At 45.4% G+C, this 17,479-nt stretch overlaps 7 protein-coding genes across 7 annotated transcripts; 4 read left to right on the forward strand and 3 right to left on the reverse strand.

The window, feature by feature from the left end:
- Nucleotides 1-473: 473 nt before the first annotated feature.
- KUCA_T00003882001 (uncharacterized protein) lies at nt 474-2,333 on the forward strand (the record flags this gene model as incomplete). Its single annotated transcript, XM_022602341.1, has 1 exon — nt 474-2,333. The coding sequence occupies one exon, from the start codon at nt 474-476 to the stop codon at nt 2,331-2,333; it is 1,860 nt and encodes a 619-aa protein (XP_022459894.1).
- Nucleotides 2,334-3,695: 1,362 nt separating this feature from the next.
- On the reverse strand, nt 3,696-5,213 carry KUCA_T00003883001 (uncharacterized protein; the record flags this gene model as incomplete). Its single annotated transcript, XM_022602342.1, has 1 exon — nt 3,696-5,213. One exon carries the CDS (start codon nt 5,211-5,213, stop codon nt 3,696-3,698), a length of 1,518 nt encoding a protein of 505 aa, XP_022459895.1.
- A 381-nt stretch (nt 5,214-5,594) lies between these two features.
- Nucleotides 5,595-7,367, reverse strand: KUCA_T00003884001 (uncharacterized protein; the record flags this gene model as incomplete). Its single annotated transcript, XM_022602343.1, has 1 exon — nt 5,595-7,367. One exon carries the CDS (start codon nt 7,365-7,367, stop codon nt 5,595-5,597), a length of 1,773 nt encoding a protein of 590 aa, XP_022459896.1.
- A 266-nt stretch (nt 7,368-7,633) lies between these two features.
- Nucleotides 7,634-11,062, forward strand: KUCA_T00003885001 (uncharacterized protein; the record flags this gene model as incomplete). The annotated part of the gene is made up of 1 exon (XM_022602344.1): nt 7,634-11,062. The coding sequence occupies one exon, from the start codon at nt 7,634-7,636 to the stop codon at nt 11,060-11,062; it is 3,429 nt and encodes a 1,142-aa protein (XP_022459897.1).
- Nucleotides 11,063-11,168: 106 nt separating this feature from the next.
- KUCA_T00003886001 (uncharacterized protein) lies at nt 11,169-14,564 on the reverse strand (the record flags this gene model as incomplete). Its single annotated transcript, XM_022602345.1, has 1 exon — nt 11,169-14,564. The coding sequence occupies one exon, from the start codon at nt 14,562-14,564 to the stop codon at nt 11,169-11,171; it is 3,396 nt and encodes a 1,131-aa protein (XP_022459898.1).
- A 377-nt stretch (nt 14,565-14,941) lies between these two features.
- Nucleotides 14,942-16,141, forward strand: KUCA_T00003887001 (uncharacterized protein; the record flags this gene model as incomplete). Its single annotated transcript, XM_022602346.1, has 1 exon — nt 14,942-16,141. The coding sequence occupies one exon, from the start codon at nt 14,942-14,944 to the stop codon at nt 16,139-16,141; it is 1,200 nt and encodes a 399-aa protein (XP_022459899.1).
- A 151-nt stretch (nt 16,142-16,292) lies between these two features.
- Nucleotides 16,293-17,426, forward strand: KUCA_T00003888001 (uncharacterized protein; the record flags this gene model as incomplete). Its single annotated transcript, XM_022602347.1, has 1 exon — nt 16,293-17,426. One exon carries the CDS (start codon nt 16,293-16,295, stop codon nt 17,424-17,426), a length of 1,134 nt encoding a protein of 377 aa, XP_022459900.1.
- Between the last annotated feature and the right edge of the window lie 53 nt (nt 17,427-17,479).

Below are 17,479 nucleotides of genomic sequence, written 5' to 3' on the forward strand. Positions count from 1 at the left end.
GGCTGATCTTGCTCCCATCACCTCTTTGACTTGAAAAAGATCTAAATTGCATATTGGGTGCGAGCTAGGCTCAAGTTTCCATCCTCAAAGAAAGCCGCAAAATGAATGAAGCTTCAGTGAGAGTGAAGCGTCCATGTTTCTTGTAAAGGTCTCTTTTCCGGTAATTTCTTCAGGGACGTCGGAAATAATGTCGTGCACCACCACATACGAAAGCGGTTTTCAAAGTCTATAAATGATCCCATGATTTCAGGCACCTCAAGAATCGGTGGTACACGACAATCATTTCCGATTACCGTTGTACCGGAAATAGCTGATGGCTTCTTTAGGTAGTGTTTCGAACAGAAGGCATCATGAATCATGATCTTATCCAGAATAGCTGTAGGCAGTAGCCTATGCCTACAACATGTCTAAATTTTGTTTAAGCCATCCCAATCTGCATATATCTTTTCGTCTTTTTCCTTTAGCTTTCTCTAATGGCATCTAATACGGTCTTCCAGATTAATGGTCTTGTCAGAGATCTCGATTCTTCGGAAGACCCGCGGAGATCGCTATCCCACTTGGCCTACTATTACCCCAAGGTGAGGAACGCAGCAAACGTGACGCTTCTGACAGACCATCTCCTGTCCGGGTCTCTGTGGCAAAATAGCGACTTTTTACAACTTTACCAGGTGCTGGAGTTCTTCAAATACGCTTCGGATACAAAGTTTCAAATTTCGGTTCCATCCTTGTCGTTCTACGATTGGTACCATTCGGTAACAAAATCTCTGGTGTCCCATTCGCAGCTCAGACCAGATGCCAGCTGGAGAACCTTGCCTGTCTTAGCGGGACTTTTACTTTCAATTGACTCGAGAAAAGATCTTGACATCTTTCCTCCAAATTACAGAAGTATCGACAAGCTGGACCTGAAGTTGAAACATCTTTTCGAGATTGAACTCATCAAATTCTATGGCAGTTCATTGGCAACCAATCCTGTTCTCAACAATCTTGCAAATATATGTATTGCATGCAATTTGGAAACCTTGCCGCCCTCGTTCTATGCACGTCTCAACAAACAAAAACCAGATTTAGCCAATTGGGTAGTTCAACAAATGTTCTGTTCAGAGTACGGACTGGACTCTCAGCTCTTTATGCATCCGTTGGACTCGAAAACTCCAGAAATGAGACCGAATGTGAAGCATCTCAACAGACTGGCTTTGCTGATAAGAAAACTTGTGGAAAATAACGACGGAGATGCTGCTTTGCTTCTCAAGAACATGGACTTTTGTTTGAACAAAATCCAAACCTACTCTGAATGCCTACGTGATGGCCCTTGGAACGAGACCTCGCTACTGATTTTGAAAAATGGTTATTATGCAACTATACTGATCACGGAAACGATATTCCACAAATTTTTCACGCTGGATGCCAGAATTGCGACCACCCATTTCCCCAGGTTTTCGAGAAAGATACTAACCATACTCTACTTCCAGAACTTTGTCCTCAACAGAATTGGTGATGGAGGGTTTGAGTCTTTCAACTTTGTGGTGGCGTGCTGTATTGATGGCTTAAAGCAAGACGCAGCGACTTCCAAACTTGTCCAACAAGTTTTCGACTCTAATATCGACTTTGGCAAATTAGTTGCCCTGTCTGAAGTTGAGCAGGGAAAGCTTCTTTTTTCGCTTGAAACAACGGGAAAACTGATCAATCACGTTCCTGTAAACCAGCGGCTGATTGCCCTCTCAAATATTGACGGAATACTAGAGGAGAAAACATTCCAGTTTACAAACTTTGAGTTCTGGAAGCCTGTGGTGGAAGCATGCCATTCAGTCAAACTCATTTTCTACAACATCGTTTTCCAGCCTCAGGTTTGTGACCAGGACATTCAAGTGATTATGTCCACAATTATACCATATTCGCAGTTGTTGGTTTCTCACTTCCCGAAGTTGTTGTCTATGGACCAGCTCCAGATAGGACTGATCAATCTGGCTACATGTGTTTCCCCCAGTTCTATCGTATACGATTGTGATCCAAGCTATAGCAAGCTCCTCACCAATCTCTTCTTCAACAAGTGTGCTAGTCTTCCGCAATCCCAGATCAGGGTTGATTTTATCTCGGCTTTCATATCCATCATACCCTTGGTTCCTGTCGAATGTTTGACCAAATGGATAGAGATCACTCTACGCGAGTTGATTTTCAAGTCAGACTCCAAAGCTTGGAGAAGGCAGCTAGTGGAACGCCTCTGGGAGGAAATACTGAATTGCAACAAAGTGGATACACAAAAGGGTCAGGTTGGAATAACGTGGTGGTATGACAATGTCAACAGCAAAGATGTGCTAACAAGTTTGAAGTTATGAAACATATGAAAATACCAGCCCGTCTTTTATCTTTGGAAATCATGAGTAACGAGACCACGATCACCACAATCATCAGGATGATCTGAGAAGCGTTGTTTCCGGTCTTTCTAGTGTATATTCTCGAAACCTGGCCGCCAACAATGAAACTGAGCATCACCTTTATGGATAGGCGTAATGTTTCCACATTGACTCCGTAGTTCAATCCGATAACCAGAGCAATAATGATCATCGTCCATTGCTCGGAGTAGGTCTGAAAATAATTACTGTTGATCCAGCTCTTTTTGGCGTCGATATGTGCAACTATTTCATCTTTGATGAGACCGAGTTTGACGGAATTCTGAGAATCTAGATTTGTCACAAATTTCGTGAATTCCGAGGATATTCCAAAAACTTCACCTTTGATTGCCGTTGATAAAAACCCAACAGACTCCTGCAAAAATTCCTCGAAAACCGCCCGGGAATTCGACAACTCTCTAGAGATATCCAACTGTTGATCAGCAAGTGAGGTCGTGAAAACGATTGTTTGTGCCTTGGCCTCGCTTAAGACCGTTTCAATAACTGAAATCATGTTTCTTTCTAGATGAGAAACATGGTGGTCTAGCCCAGCAATAACATCACCAGTTTCGTTCAAACTGTGCCATATTTGAGAGGATTTTGCGTTTGCTTGGTCCAACCCAGAACTGACATTTTTCAGCTGCACCTCAGTGCGTCGAGAGAACTCTTTCAAGTCCTCGGCCAATCTGTCGAAACTTGCCCTGGTAGCCTCCAAATTGTCGCTAGAAACATCCATTATATCTTGCATCAACTCATGAAAAAGTCTGAATCTAATTGTGATGTTCTCATAGAGCTGTAGAATTTGAGCTTTGGCATACGGTGCGGCCCTCTGGTGACATGTCTGTTGAACAGATTGGTAACTGACGAAATAAGTTGTCCACCATTGGGAAGAAGCACTTAGCTTCGAGAGACAGTTTTCTTTGCAATCCAAGTCTTCACATTCGGTTGGAAAATCGACTCCAGTCGATTTAAATTGGCAGACACTCAGTTTGATGGCTATTTCAATCAACTCTGGTTGACTGATAGACTCGATTCCTTGCTCTATACATTTCGGCAGAAACAAGTCTAAAACACCATCCACACACGAATCTCCCGGCTGAATTAAATCATTCAATACTTCAATTCCCGAGCTTGCTAGTACCAGTGGTAAAAGAAAGAAAAGATTGCACCAATACATTTTTTGAGTGATATCGTAAGTGAGAAAGAAATAGTAGACATATCATCTTTATTCGAGGAAAACTTATCCATCCCCTAAATCTATGTAGTTCATTTTTATACTTGCGTGGGCTTAAATATTCCTCATTAGGCTCAAATGTGACTGCTCTCATTTAAATACTTGAGATAGGCTTCCTGCACCGATTTCTCATAACCAGGAACAAATGGAATACCGGAGGGGTCTCCGAAGACGGTAATGACATTTCTCACCACCTCTGACGAGGGCGTCATTTTCTTCAGGTACTTTTGAACGGCAAACGTGCTCTGCAACTTGGAGAATATGTACAGGATCTGTGTGTTTGCTTTGGCATCGAAATCGCTGTTCATGATGTACTGCAGTCTGGTTAAAACGCTTGTGAAAGAGGCTGCTTGAAGGTGGAGCAGTTTCGGATCAAGCTCAAAGTCGAATATCCTCGAGAGAATTTCATGGTGACACTCTTTGAGAACGTGAGTGGCCGTGGACTTGCGAACATCGTGAGAACGATTGCCCTGGTCAAAGAGCACATTCAGCAGAAAATGAATGTCTTGCATTGAGTTCATAAGTGGCAGCATCTTCCTCAGAAGTCGAGCATTCAAAGTAGAATTGAAGACACGAGAAAATGGGGAGAGCAATCTGAGGGCCTCGTCTTTATTGGCCAGAACCTCCGGGGTCAGTGCACGTTGGAGATACGTTTCCACCACGCCAAATTCCGGCATCCTGTTCTTTGCAGCAACACTTATGAGACATTGTCTTATCAGCTCGGTATAATCGGGATTCGCTTTGCGTTCAGCGAGACCGCGAGCAAGCATTTGCGTAGCATACACCGAGAGAGGCATCAGAGAACGACCCTTCAGCATTTCGGCCAAAATGGCACAGCCTTCAGGACTGGCAAACGTAGCTTCCATCCGACACAACCTAGGAATCACATGTTTTATCAGATCCTCCTGGCTTTCCACAAACTCGGCAATGGTCTCGATCACCTCTTTGGTGTACTTGGACTTCTTCTCCGGCAGACTCTGCAGTAGAAAGAGAGCAACTTCACATCTTTTGGTCATAGAAACGACATTGGAGTACTTGGTTATCTTCAATAGATTCTCCAGTAACTCGGTCAATTCTGCTTTAGAACAAGTTGGACTTAGGAAGGCTTTCTGGATCATCTCCGTCATCTTCTGCGAGCAGCCCGATATCGGCTTTGCGCTTTCGTCGCCCATATCATCAAAAGTCGCCCTTTTCGGTATTGGATCAGTTCTGGAAACAGCTCCGGACTTTGTAAAATATATCAACGCAGAATGCGGTGATCTAAATTGCAGTTTATCCCATTTGATTTCCGACTGGTTGGACAGCAGTATGCTTTGGTCATGATGAACCGGGGAAAGGATTGATGCCAAAGCGTCCACTGTGGAAAACTTCACCAGAGGCGACACGGGAACGGCAAAATCTGTATTTCTGTTGGGTTTAGGCCGAGGAACCTCAACCTGAAGCTTTGCGTCTCTTGTTGGCGACGGCTGTCTGTAGACGGATCCTAGTTGTTTGATGAGATCGACAAACTCGTCGTTCGAGGAGGAGTAATTTCTGGAGCAGATCGCACAGAAGGCTTTCTGCCTACTTACACCTCGTATCACTCCAACCATGGTATAAAAATGGGGAGTTGGGTGTTGAGAAACTCTGAAAAAACGAACGTATTGATGAGGTTCTCGGTGAGCTTCAATGAGGTCGATAATTCAATCTGAAAAATCTTTTGAGCGGCGCACGCCTGAAATATATGCTTAGGACGCTCGTGTGCTCGAGTTATTAGGGGTTCAATATATGAAAATTGAGATAAAAATTATACGGAAAGAATGGCAAGGCCAAGGGATTTGAAAAACTGCTTTACTGGATGGTCCTTTATTGGAGTAGAAAGGCTGAAACTCCACCCATGCCTCGGTGCGGCGCTTTATGCATCTACTATCACGACTAGATCATTATCATATAATAGTACAAATAATTAAAAAACACCGGTAGACATACAGGTTTCAAAACTCCTTCGACGTATTGTTGCTCTTGTCGTGAACTCTTCTTCCTGCAATCTTGGAGTTATCAAACACATAGCCGTCTTCTAAGTGGGGCGAAAGCGTGGGCTGAGCCTGCTGTTGTCTGTATGGGGTTGGAACCCTCTGGTTGTAGATATGTGGGTTTCTCTGTGAGACCAAGGAAGAGTCAGCTTTATTGCCCTGGTTGGAAAGTCTCTCTATCTCGTAGTATTTTGGGTTTATTGGACGCTGTGAGATGGAAGTGAAGTTGGACTCAACCAACGATTGGTTGGAGTCAAACTTGAAGTCCAGATCTGACTCTAAATTTTCCTGTTCTGACAGATAATAGGACGAAGGTGCCTGAAGCGACTTGGACTCACCAAAACTCGCAGGTGGAGCCAAGACTGGAGCGTCAGTTGCAAATTCAGGATGGCGGGCTTCATCGCCAGAGCGGACGTCTGAAGGCAATGGACGAGGACCAACAGGTTTCGATGTGTGTGTATTCTTGAAATTAGGAGCTCTGGATATTGGAACATAAATGGAACTGGCAGGTGTGACAGAGTGCGAGTGTTGTTCTTCGGGTTGTTCTTCGCGCTCTTCTTCGGGTCCTTCCAGAAGACTTGCTCTGTTATTTCTCAAGTCCACCGTGGGCATCCTGGCTGGGGTTTCGCTCAAATATGGATTGGCTATAGGATGTGATAGGCCAGTCTCAGCCTGACTTACAACCTCATCTTCCTTACCATTCTCAGAGTCCGAGTAAGCCTGACCGTAAAGTTCATCGAAAGTGTTGTTCTGTGGAAGCTCTTCCCCTCTCCTCCTTGGAGATCCGAAGTCCCATGCATTCGCAGCCACCGGATCCAAAGCAGCCACAGGATGAGACAACACATCACCATCAGGAAGATTGTGTACTGGTGTGTACGGATGCAAACTGCTTCCGTCAGGATCCTGGTGGCGGACAGCAGCCCGTTGCATCAGATGCGGTGAGTTCTGCTCTAACGGAGCATACCCATAGCTGCTGTTTCTGGCCCTCGTAAAACTAAAGCCAGTAGAAGTTTGTCGCTGCGGCGTTCCATATACAACACCCACATCGTTATGTTCATCGTTGTTCTCATATTGTTTGGATTCTTGCACTTCCAAATTAGAACCAGTGGATGAAGTTTCACTTCCCACCAAGCTATACAGATCACCATCCCCGCCATGGATGTGTCTCAAATGCGATTTCCTTGAGCTGACAGTCCTACGGGTAACGCAAGTTGTCGTTCCAGATATCACGATTAATACCGCAGAGGCTAAAACCGTCCAACCGCACCAATCGAGATGCGGTATGAAAAGCAAGATGTCTACTAGAAACGACAGCAGAGCCAGTAGAAATGTGGGAACCGTTCCTAGCAAAAGAACCAGCAAAAACCCGGTAGACGTCGCAAATCTGCTCATGAGGGTTAGCAAGTTCAACAGAAACATCAGCAACGTAAACGCAGCTGCCAGAACATGGACTATAAGCAGCTTCGATATAGACTGTCTGGCATTGGAGGGTAACGAAAACCCACTCAAATTATCAAGGCCTTCACTCGTGTATCCCACACTCACTTTGGTGCAAGAACCGTCCGCATCACAAATCCCAAAAACACCAAACTTGAAGCCGTTGTAGGTACAAAGCGAGAGAGACTTGGTCACCGGAACCGTGAGAACGGCTATCAGTTCAAACGCAAATGCAACAGCCAACAAAGTGCACTGCACCAGCACAACCTTGTGTTGAATCTTGAAATCGCCACGCATTAGCGAAGAAACCGGGAAAAAATAGCAATAAACCCCACCAAAAACCAAACTACAACAAGAAGAACAGAGAAGCTGACTCCCGTGGCATCAAGTCTTTCTATTGATGTTATTCCCTTTTCGGGGAATATGGGGCGTGCGCAGGAGGATCAAGGCTGTGCGCCATGCTGTGTATTGTGGCTGTGTAATTTTAAAATCTGAGCCCATATCACTACATAATCAACCGTTGTTCCTTTCCACCCGTAGGCTTGGAGCCAGGTATTCCCCAAATGCCACCACAGTGGAGTTATGATAGAATACCGTTCGGGTCGACGCTGCTTTCCACGGAGCAGCCGACAATTTTATCTCCACCATCCAGACCATTGAAGCCGAGAGACCTACCCCGGAAACTGGAGCATTCCAGGATGAGCTTCATTGGGGACAGCTACGCAATTGCCTCCCAATTGAAACAAAAACTGGATCATATGAGAGCCACAGAAGCAAATGCTCCTTCTACAGAGGTACCGAAAATTCCGCTCTCCAGACCTCCTGTGCCAAAGCCGAGAAAATCGGTTTCATTGGGCCCAAGGAGTTCAGTTACGACCCAGGACAATTCTCCCTCCAAAAAAGACAACTCTTGGACAAGTGAAACGAAAAACCAAAACCCGAGCCAAATATACCGCGTTCCTTCTTTTTTCGAGGCAATTGTGAAGAATGCGCCCGAACTGCCAGCAGACCCTATTCAACAACGGGAACCGCGTCTCACTGACATACGATACCATGACCCTGAAGAGTTCACAAACCCGAAATCGTCACTTAAAGTTGATTACCAATCTCCCATTGTGATCCCAAAAGCAAAGAGTAGAGCTTCTTTGCGTGGTAGTCCTGAGAGAGAGGTCATCAGACACGAGGAACCAGCTATCTTGCCATTGGTCCAAAGGAGTGGAAAGCAAACCTTGGACGAAGAGCTTTTGTCATTGAAAATAGAGTATGAGTCAAAGTCTGATAAGAAACTTGAAAAAATGTCAGAACCAGAGACGTTTGACCAGCAGTCAGTTGTGCTGCCTCTTTTCGCACAGAAGAGAAAATCATTCAAGAGTTTTGACGAAAATTTGAATGAACTGATTGAGGTTCTCGACAAAATGACACCCAATAATTTGCCAGAGTATACAGTGACTGAGATCGACTCTGAGTTCATTGTGCAGCGAGGAGATGACACAGATGATGAGGAAGAGAACGAGGTGCATCATTTGGACAAACCTTCTGATTCTGCCTCTATCAAAACCCTTCAAGATTTATGGGAGTCTCCCAAAGTGAAGGCTGAATTATCACAGTGGCTTGCCTCTTTGAAGTCGTTGTTAATCTTGGACTATCCAGATGTAAGTGACCGTGAAATTGACGGTCTTCTGGAGAATTTCTTGGAGAAGGTGAGAAATGAAGGCGCGATCGTGGAAGGAGGCTCCAAGCTAGTTTTTTTGGAAGGGATATATATTCCAGGAGAAATAGAGTTTACTAAAAAGGAGCCTGCGCAAAAGGATCTGGAGAGTTTTACCAAGACCGACAAAGACGTGCTGGAGTCACCAAGTTGGGGACAACTTTGGAAACAAGATGGGGATTTGGCAAAAGTGCAAGAAAATGATATTCAACAAGCCATTTTTGATCTTCTTAAGGGGGAACTGGTATTCATGTATAATTGTCGAAAGATGGTGAGATATGGAAAAGGGTTCCTGAAGCAGGAAAAGCTGCTCCTTCCTTCGTTTAGTGGTTTCCACTCTTTGGCATTCGAACCAATCAGCTCACTGAGGGAGCTATGGAAACTTCTTTGTGTGAAAGAGGTTCATCAGACAGTGGAAATTGGGCAACTTTTGACCCTTTATGAGGCATGGCTCTCCAAGATGAGTCCCACCTTCATGTACTACTACCGTGCCAGAGTAGATACATCTCAGATCATTCAAATGCAACCAAGCGACTCCCACCTCAGAAGCTGGATCCAAGGTGCTCCAACACCTACCAAAGCCTATGAATGGACTCTGACTCAGATGCTGGACACAGATTTTGTGAGTAGCCATTTCAAGGATGTTTCTCAGAGATTAGTGCGGACTGCTGAGCTGATTCGTTACACCGACCCACAATCTCACAACCGGCTGGTTGAGATTGTGAATGGAATTGCAAAGATACAGCTCAAAGCTCGGGAGAACCAGACTATAATGACCGGTCTTATATCCCAGCTCAAGAATAATCCTTTCTTGGAGCTGGTGAATTTGGGAGATCCCCAGAGGTTCTGGGCTGGTCGGTTTGAAATCACTCTTCTGGTTCCCAAAAGGAAGGAACTGAGATGTACGGCCGTCGTTTTAGACAAATATCTGATCTTCATTTCTAATGATGAGATTATTGCCAATCCCATATCTCTAATCCAAGTGGCCATCAATGTGAGTGAGAGAAACACTGAAAACGGGTACCTCTACGTTGCTACCGTTTCTGATTTTGATAGAGAATGCGCCGTTATCACAGAGTCACCAGAGATGAGAGATGCGTTTGTGAAAGTTTGTCTTGAGGTCCAATCGCTGGCAATGAGGTCCATGAGCTTTGGGATCAAATACTCCATCATAGCGGAAAGGGAGTTCGAATACAAGACAAATGCCTATAAAGACATGCTCACTTATCCCCAAGATGAACTCACTGATCACTTTACCAGTCCACCCAGAAAACCAGATCTTAAGGTAGATGTAAACTGCGTGAACAAGTTCAGTTTTGACAACGAGGAGTTCCTGATTTTAGGCCAGAGTTTTGGAGTTCAAATTAGCCGGAGTGATCAGAAGGATTGGTACATGGTTGCAGAGATGGAAAATGTCTCATCTATCATTATCCTTGAAGATTATGATGTTATCCTCTTTCTATCTGGTGTCTCTCTTTTTTTCACGAAATTGTCCGAAATAATGAAGGTTTATGATAGTCGTTCCAAGAAGGAGACTCATATCCTCAGCATCACTTTGAAACAGCTGCTGTCTGGCGTCAACGTCTTTTCAATCAACAGCATGAAGAAGCGGGGAATTTCAACCATACTAGCCGCATGTTCATCTAAGAACAACTATTATGTGGCAACACTTCAAGCGGTAGTTGCCATAAAGCCCGGCATGAAAGTCCCGGAGTTTAGCCACTTTGAGAAGATCGAAAGCATGACTTGCCCGCCGTATAATGGCATCTCAGTATTGCAGAACGTTTATGTCCTAAATACTCCTGATGGGTTTAGGTCGATTGCTCACCACAACCAATATCCAATCCCCAGTTGGACTCATGAAAACATCGGTGCCAGCCGCTACCCCTATAGGAAATGGCTACAGCAAAGTGTTACCGCTTCCAAGTGCGTCACAGTGCAAAGACTGACGGAGTGTGAAAGTATATGCGTATATGACAAATTTGCCATCTTCCTAGATGCTTCTGGGACCGTTTGCAGGAACGAGGTGATAAAATTTCCATTTTACTGCCATGCTGCGGTCGTAGCATCCGGAGTGCTACTTGCATTTGGAAAAAGGGCCCTTCAAGGTTGGTGGATATCTGGCGACAGCAAGTCAGCTTCCCGCATTTGTCTCGTGAGAAGTGGTCAGAATATGAAGTTGCTGTCAAGTGGTTCTGAAGATGTCATATTTTCGTTCGCAAACCCATTCTCGGGTGATCGACAAGCGATCGCGAGAATAGAAATACCACCGTTGAAGGGCTGAGGAGCCAGGGCATTTATAAATTTACTTGGACATGAACATACAGCATGCTATTGTCGATATAAAAAGATATGAATAATGTAGGTATACCACCATGCGATCCTGATAACTAGAAGAAATGGGTGTAGCATCTGGATTGCTCATGAATGTCCATTTCCGCCTTAAACTCGTTCAATTCATCCTTGATCTGCTGAGCTAGTTGAGGCGTCAGCTGATTACAAGTAGCCACCTCGGGGTGCCTGTCATAATCTTCCGGATCGTAGGTATTGTACAGGACGATCCTTGAGGAAAATCTGACAGTGACGGAGCTGTTCATCATATCCACGCTCTTTGAGAGCCTCTTCCGTATCAACGTCTTTGGAGGCTTCTGCTTGGGCAACTTGGCAGTAGATACGGAAACTTTCTTATCACGACGAGACGTTATGCTGTGGACAAAACTGGAAACACTAGCACTTTTGCCATGAGAGTCTTGCTGTCCCTGCTCCATCAACTCTTCACTATTCACCGACTCTCTGGACTCGAATGGGTCATACAGATCATCCGGCGCACTCGAGGCACTTATCAACGAATCGCGTGGATGGGCCTGACCGCTTCCAAATGCTGGTCCACGCAGACCACGGAAAGATGAGGATACCGGTCTTGGAGCAGCAGGCACAAAGACGTCTGCCTTGGCAGAAGAAGATGACAACGCAGGTGACTGGTCCACAATTGGAGAGAAAGGCGAACCAGAGTCAAGATCTGGAGTGTCCAATGCTGCCAACAGCTGAGCATTTCTCGAAACGAGATCGTCGCTAATACTGGGCGATGGATACGCCTCAAGATTAGGCGCTCCGTTTGCTTGTGGGCTGACGTATGAGAGATCGAGCTCTTTGGTGATTTCCGGTGTTAGTATAGTCTTTGGTGGAACGTAGACGTTTTCCACGGGTTTCAAACTAGGCACCGCATTGAGTCTAAAACTCTGATCTTCACGAAGATGGAAATCAGTGCTCACCTCCACGTCGCCAAAACTGATGAAGTCAAGGTAATCCATGAGCCCAGCATCATTGTGCAACGCTGGCTCTGGAGAGCGTTTGTTAGGAGAATATGATCCTCTAGATGAGACATCGGCATGAAGTCTGTGAGGAGATCTGATCAAGATCATACCGTCAGCATTAACAATGGAATCCAAATCGTTGGCAATCATTCGATCAACAGGTGAAGAACGAACAGATCTCATGGACCTGGACCTTTCCATGGTGACAATGCTTGTCACCTCCTCCGAATCCAGCGATTTTGGGAACAGTGCCTCCCCTGCATGCAGATTTCCTCTAGATGGCGATTTAGGAGACAACTGCAGAGGCTGAAGGTTTCGAGCAGCATTCAAGTTGGCATTCGGACGAGCTTCACTCTCCGGGGTCTCATCAAATCTGTAGGCATCAAAGGAGATACCCAAACCAGCCTTCCTTGGATCAAAAGGTGGGGCTAAAACCTGTTTTTGGGGAGTTTCATTCTTCTGCTCCGAGCCACCGACATACAATTTGGCCTGCTGTTCATTCACAACAGTCTCATCACTATGGTGCTTTTCAATCAAAGGTTTGGCAGCAGCAGGCTCGTGGATTTTTGGAGAGATCGCTGGAGCATCGATGAACTTTTCAGAGAGGGCAACGGGAAGGTTCGGGCTTGGCTGAACATTAGATGGGGCAGGCGATGTTGAAGAAGTGTTTCCGCTGAATCCATACGTTTCAAGCAACGATTTTCTTCGGGTGGCCTTTGGTCTTTGCTCAACAGGCTTCGATTCAGGTAGATTTGAAACACTCTTACGTTTCCAACCAGAAAGAAGTTTGGATTTTTGTGGAGGTGCAGCCATATCGTCAAAATTCGAAACACTCTTGGACTTGAATCTTCTTCCGAAACTGCTCTGTGATCCAGTAGAAAGGGCCGGGCTAGGCATTGTTGGAGTTTTGGCGGGCTTCGGGTCTTTCTTTGATATAGACGTCTCCATGACGGGTTTCTCCCTTTTAAAAAGCCCTATTAAACTTCTTCTCTTTCTGTGCTTGTTTTCTTTCTCCTCATCCAGTTTGTTCACTGGCATTGACATCCCCTTCTGCTTGCGTGTCTTGGAAGACCAATTGTTCAAAGAAAACGAGGAGTTCGACCTTGATGGTGGAGCAGGTTGTGATATAATGGCAGGAGAAGCAGTGATATCTCTACCAACATCAACAACTGGTGTCAAAGGAAGTTGTTTCTCCAACGAAACGACCGGTTCCGGACTGTTCACATCCATTGGCCTCAACACCTTCTCGTACCGAGAAGACGAGGGGTTCTCAACGACATTTTCAACAACATCCTCGTTATCCACAGCTCTGATAGTGTAGTCAGGAACTGGACTAAAAGTCTGCTGAACAGCAGTAGGCTTGCCTGTCGGCACCGTAATAACCTTCTTTTGCTCGTGCAAGGATTCTTCGAGTGACTCTTCATCATTGTCACTATTTAAAGAGTTGAAGTCGTCCCCACGTCTAGGTTCAAAAGCGTGATTTCTGTTATCTTCGTCATCATCGTCTTCACTGATTATGCTGATATATCCAGAGTCGTCAGCGGTGTTTGCATTTGAGAAGCCAGGGTTTGACAAGCCCGGGTAATTGGTACTTCTGGAGTTCATCACCGTACCAAAACTCGAAGGGTTTAAAAACTCAAGTCCCTGGACGGGAGCCTCAACCATTCCAGGTGAGAACAACGATGGTGTCATCTGGTTGCCTAGCTGTTTCAGCGCTGGAGAGTTGCTGCTCAAACTGATGAGGTCTTCGGTAGGTGGGTTTGGACCCACTGCGAGGTATTGAGGTTCGATCTTCTGATTCTGTTCACCTCTAACGTCATGTTCGTGAAAAATTTCAGGCCCAGTGTTGCTGTTAATCTCATTATCAAGCCCGTTATCGCTCCCGGGTGCCTTCTCCTGTTGTATAATTGTGTCCGCAGAAACTGCAGTGTAGAATGTGTTAAGTGAAATCTGGGATTGGTTGGTTCTTGGAACGGGATCAGCCTCTTCTGTTAGCGTTCCAAGAGAATATGTGGGAGATGTCTTTCTTCTATCGGACACCAGACTCTCCAGGGCCTGCATACTGGGACTAGGAGTCATTCCAAACGTTTTCGTAGGTACTTCCTGAGAATTGTCAAGTCTGGAGGTGGTGAGTTCCGACGTGAACGAGGGAGAAACCACAATAGAATTCCGTACATAGTTTGTGTGACCCCGGTTATTCAAGCCGTTGTGGTTGAAGCTTGGACCTGCATAAAACTGTTTGGAAAGAGAGTTTATAGCATCGTGAGGGTCGTGATCAGCCGTAGATAGTGACGTCTGCACCGACGAGGATTGATCCAAACGAGCAAACATATCGTCATCACCTTGAGAGGTTATTGAGCTGGGAGTGGAGCTGTGGACCTGGTCTGCAACGGCGGGGGAATTGTCCACTTCACCAAACTTCCTTGCAGACTGGAAAAAGTAGAAATCTGAGCTTTCGACAACAGGCGCCATGTTCACCAAAGTTGAACAGAATTCCTTGCAATGTATAAGACGTCAATTTTGCAACTGTTCAGTTCAACAAGCCTTAAAAACGAATAGAAGCGTGCTCCCTTGTTGCTCAAACAGACAACAGATACAAAGAAGGAGGTTTCACAAAAAGGCGCGTAATCTGTGATCACGTGACGAAAGGGTTGAGCCCCAAAAACACGCGTTATTACCGCTTTGGGATTGATGTGATCACGTGCATAACACGTGAGCGGATTGGCGCAGGATGATGTCAGATAGAGACATGGAGGTAAGGGTGGATTGGTGGATTGATTAATGATTTTATGGCCAGCTTTCGATAAAGTTCTGGTGGAGATTGGCTTTGTTTGTCAATCTTGTCTAAAATGGCAATCCAGTTTGCAATTGTTGGAAGCGGGGCGTTCGGACTAGCCACAGCCCTACATCTAACGAAACTGGGGTATAATGACATAGTGTGTTTCGACAAAGAGACAGTGCCATCGCCAGTTGCGGCGGCCAATGATAGCAACAAGGTTGTTGATTGGTTGTGCCATGAAATTAATGATCAGATTTCCAGCGCAGACCGGGTTGCTGCTGAAGCCATGGAGATGTGGCAGAAAGATGAGTTCTATAACCGGTTCTACCACCAGCGAGGTATGGTGGTTTCAGCATCTAAAACCGAGTCACTAGCTGTGTTGGAGAAGCATGCGAATATCCATAAAATCCATGAGTTTCTGGAGACTCCTGCCGACTTTCGGAGGCATATACCAGTTCTAGACGGTCCTTTGGAAAACTGGAAAGGCTACGTTATGGAGCCCGAAGATGGCTGGGTACATTCTCGTGATTGTATAAAGGCTTTGGCAAATCTTCTAGAAAGAAGAAATGTGAAGTTTGTGAGTGGCGATGATGGCGACATCACCAAAGTGGTTGAAAAGGACGGTGCCGTGGGGTATCTCGAAAGTGTATCGGGCAAACGATACAAGGCTGCAAATTATATCGTGTGTGCGGGGGCTGGAGTGACACGAATCATAGACTTAGAGGATCAGGTTCAAAGTCGATGCTGGTCTGTTGCTCATATCAAGGTGAGCGAGGAAGAAGCTTCCCAGTTCAATGGACTTCCTTTGCTCATGAATCTCAACGAAGGCTATTATTTTGAGCCTGACGAGAATGACACTGTCAAAGTGGTATGGGAGTTTCCAGGTTTTGTGAACTTCGAGTCCGATCACGTATCTGTGCCTGATTACACAGTTCCAGCAAATAGCGCTCCAGGCGAAACACAGATTCGGAGATTCCTAAGGAACGCTCTACCCAGTCTAGCAGACCGCCCCTTCGAATCGCGAAAACTGTGTTGGTGTGCAATGACCGCGGATAGACAACTGCTGATTTGTAGACACCCCCATCTTGCCAACCTCACAGTCGCCAGTGGAGACTCATACATATCTTTCCGACTAACGCCTGTGATTGGTCAGTACATTGCTGCAGTTGCAATTAAGGGAAATCAGGGTTTGAATATCCAAGATCGCAAAACATGGGAGTGGAGACCTGGTCTCAAGTTTACTGATAAGCCGATAGACCTTCCTCGCTGATGTCAGGTGCGGCGTGTGCGGCTCAGAGGCTGAACATATGCACAATTCTCGATAGCATAATTAATTCTTTAGAATACACTTAGAAGTATCATTGAAACCGGTCTTCCAATTATAAAACAAGACTGAAAAACTAGCATTTGTATTCATCAACATGAGACACATTTTCTCAGATACAAGCTCCTCAGGAACAGGATATTCAGAAGAGAGAATTGGGTTGGAGCAGCTAGTGGAGTATGGAGCACAGACGCCAGAGCAATATGAACAAGGTGATCTAAAGATGTCCTTAATCTTTAGCCCTGAATTAAGCCAAGAATATTCTAGATGTCGTTCCGGAACAAACTCATCAACGAGTTCCACTTCAGGTGAGTATTCGCGTAAGAGTTACGAATACTCTACAGACGAGAGTTCTGCCAGAAGCATCTCCACAAAGCACACCGAAGCCAGGCCCAAACGCCACGTCTCGTTTGAGCTTCCTGAAATTGAGGAGTCAGAGGAGTCGGAAAATGGCTCCGCCGAATACTGCGAGATTTCCTTTGAAGAGCCCGAAAACCCAGGTTGGCAAACAATTCCTGGATGTGACAGCCAGACAGCCAGTCTGGCAGAGTCAAGCAACTATTCGCCAACTCCATCTGTTTGTCCAAGCAATGATCCAGATTTCAACTACGAGACTGATTTAACCCAGAATACCACGAATCTGTATCTTGATGATTCTGGCGATGGAACCGTCTTGGGTGATAATAACATCCTGTCAAAGTTGTGTGGAGAACCTAATAAAGAAGAACGAGAAACTCCAAAACAGATTGAAATTGGCCCCATAAGTCTCCAGAAGTATCTTTTGAGTAGGTCAGATCCAATATTCAGCGATTCAGCGCTCAATTCGATATACGATTTTGCCGATAGAGAAGCCGCACCAGCTATATTGGCACATATGACGCTGCAAGCGAAGGAAGAGCTGTATAGGACTCTTTGTGAGGAAACGAACGGAAAAGATTATATGAATGAGTACTTGGGTCAAACATCGCCAACTTCCTCATCGATTCCAAGAAACTATTCAGAAGATTATCAGCGATTTCGCCCAGTACATCAACTTTTCATCCTCTTGGCGTGCCATCTCTACACTAACTTTTCGGCTATGCACCCCGATAACGATGTGCCCATATTCGCCGACATCTTAGCAAAAAGTTACTATTTTGACAGCGATCATGTGGCGATGGCACAATATATAAGATGCTGGGTGGAGAATTTGTTGGTAAAGCTGGAATTGGCTAAGAAAGACAGAGCATGATAAAACTGCTACAAAAGGTTTTGGGAAGGCTTTTCGCCTACTTAATATAATAT

The sequence above is a fragment of the Kuraishia capsulata genome, genomic scaffold, assembly GCF_000576695.1.
Source record: "Kuraishia capsulata CBS 1993 genomic scaffold, Kuraishia_capsulata_scaffold_4, whole genome shotgun sequence".
Taxonomy (NCBI): domain Eukaryota; kingdom Fungi; phylum Ascomycota; class Pichiomycetes; order Pichiales; family Pichiaceae; genus Kuraishia; species Kuraishia capsulata.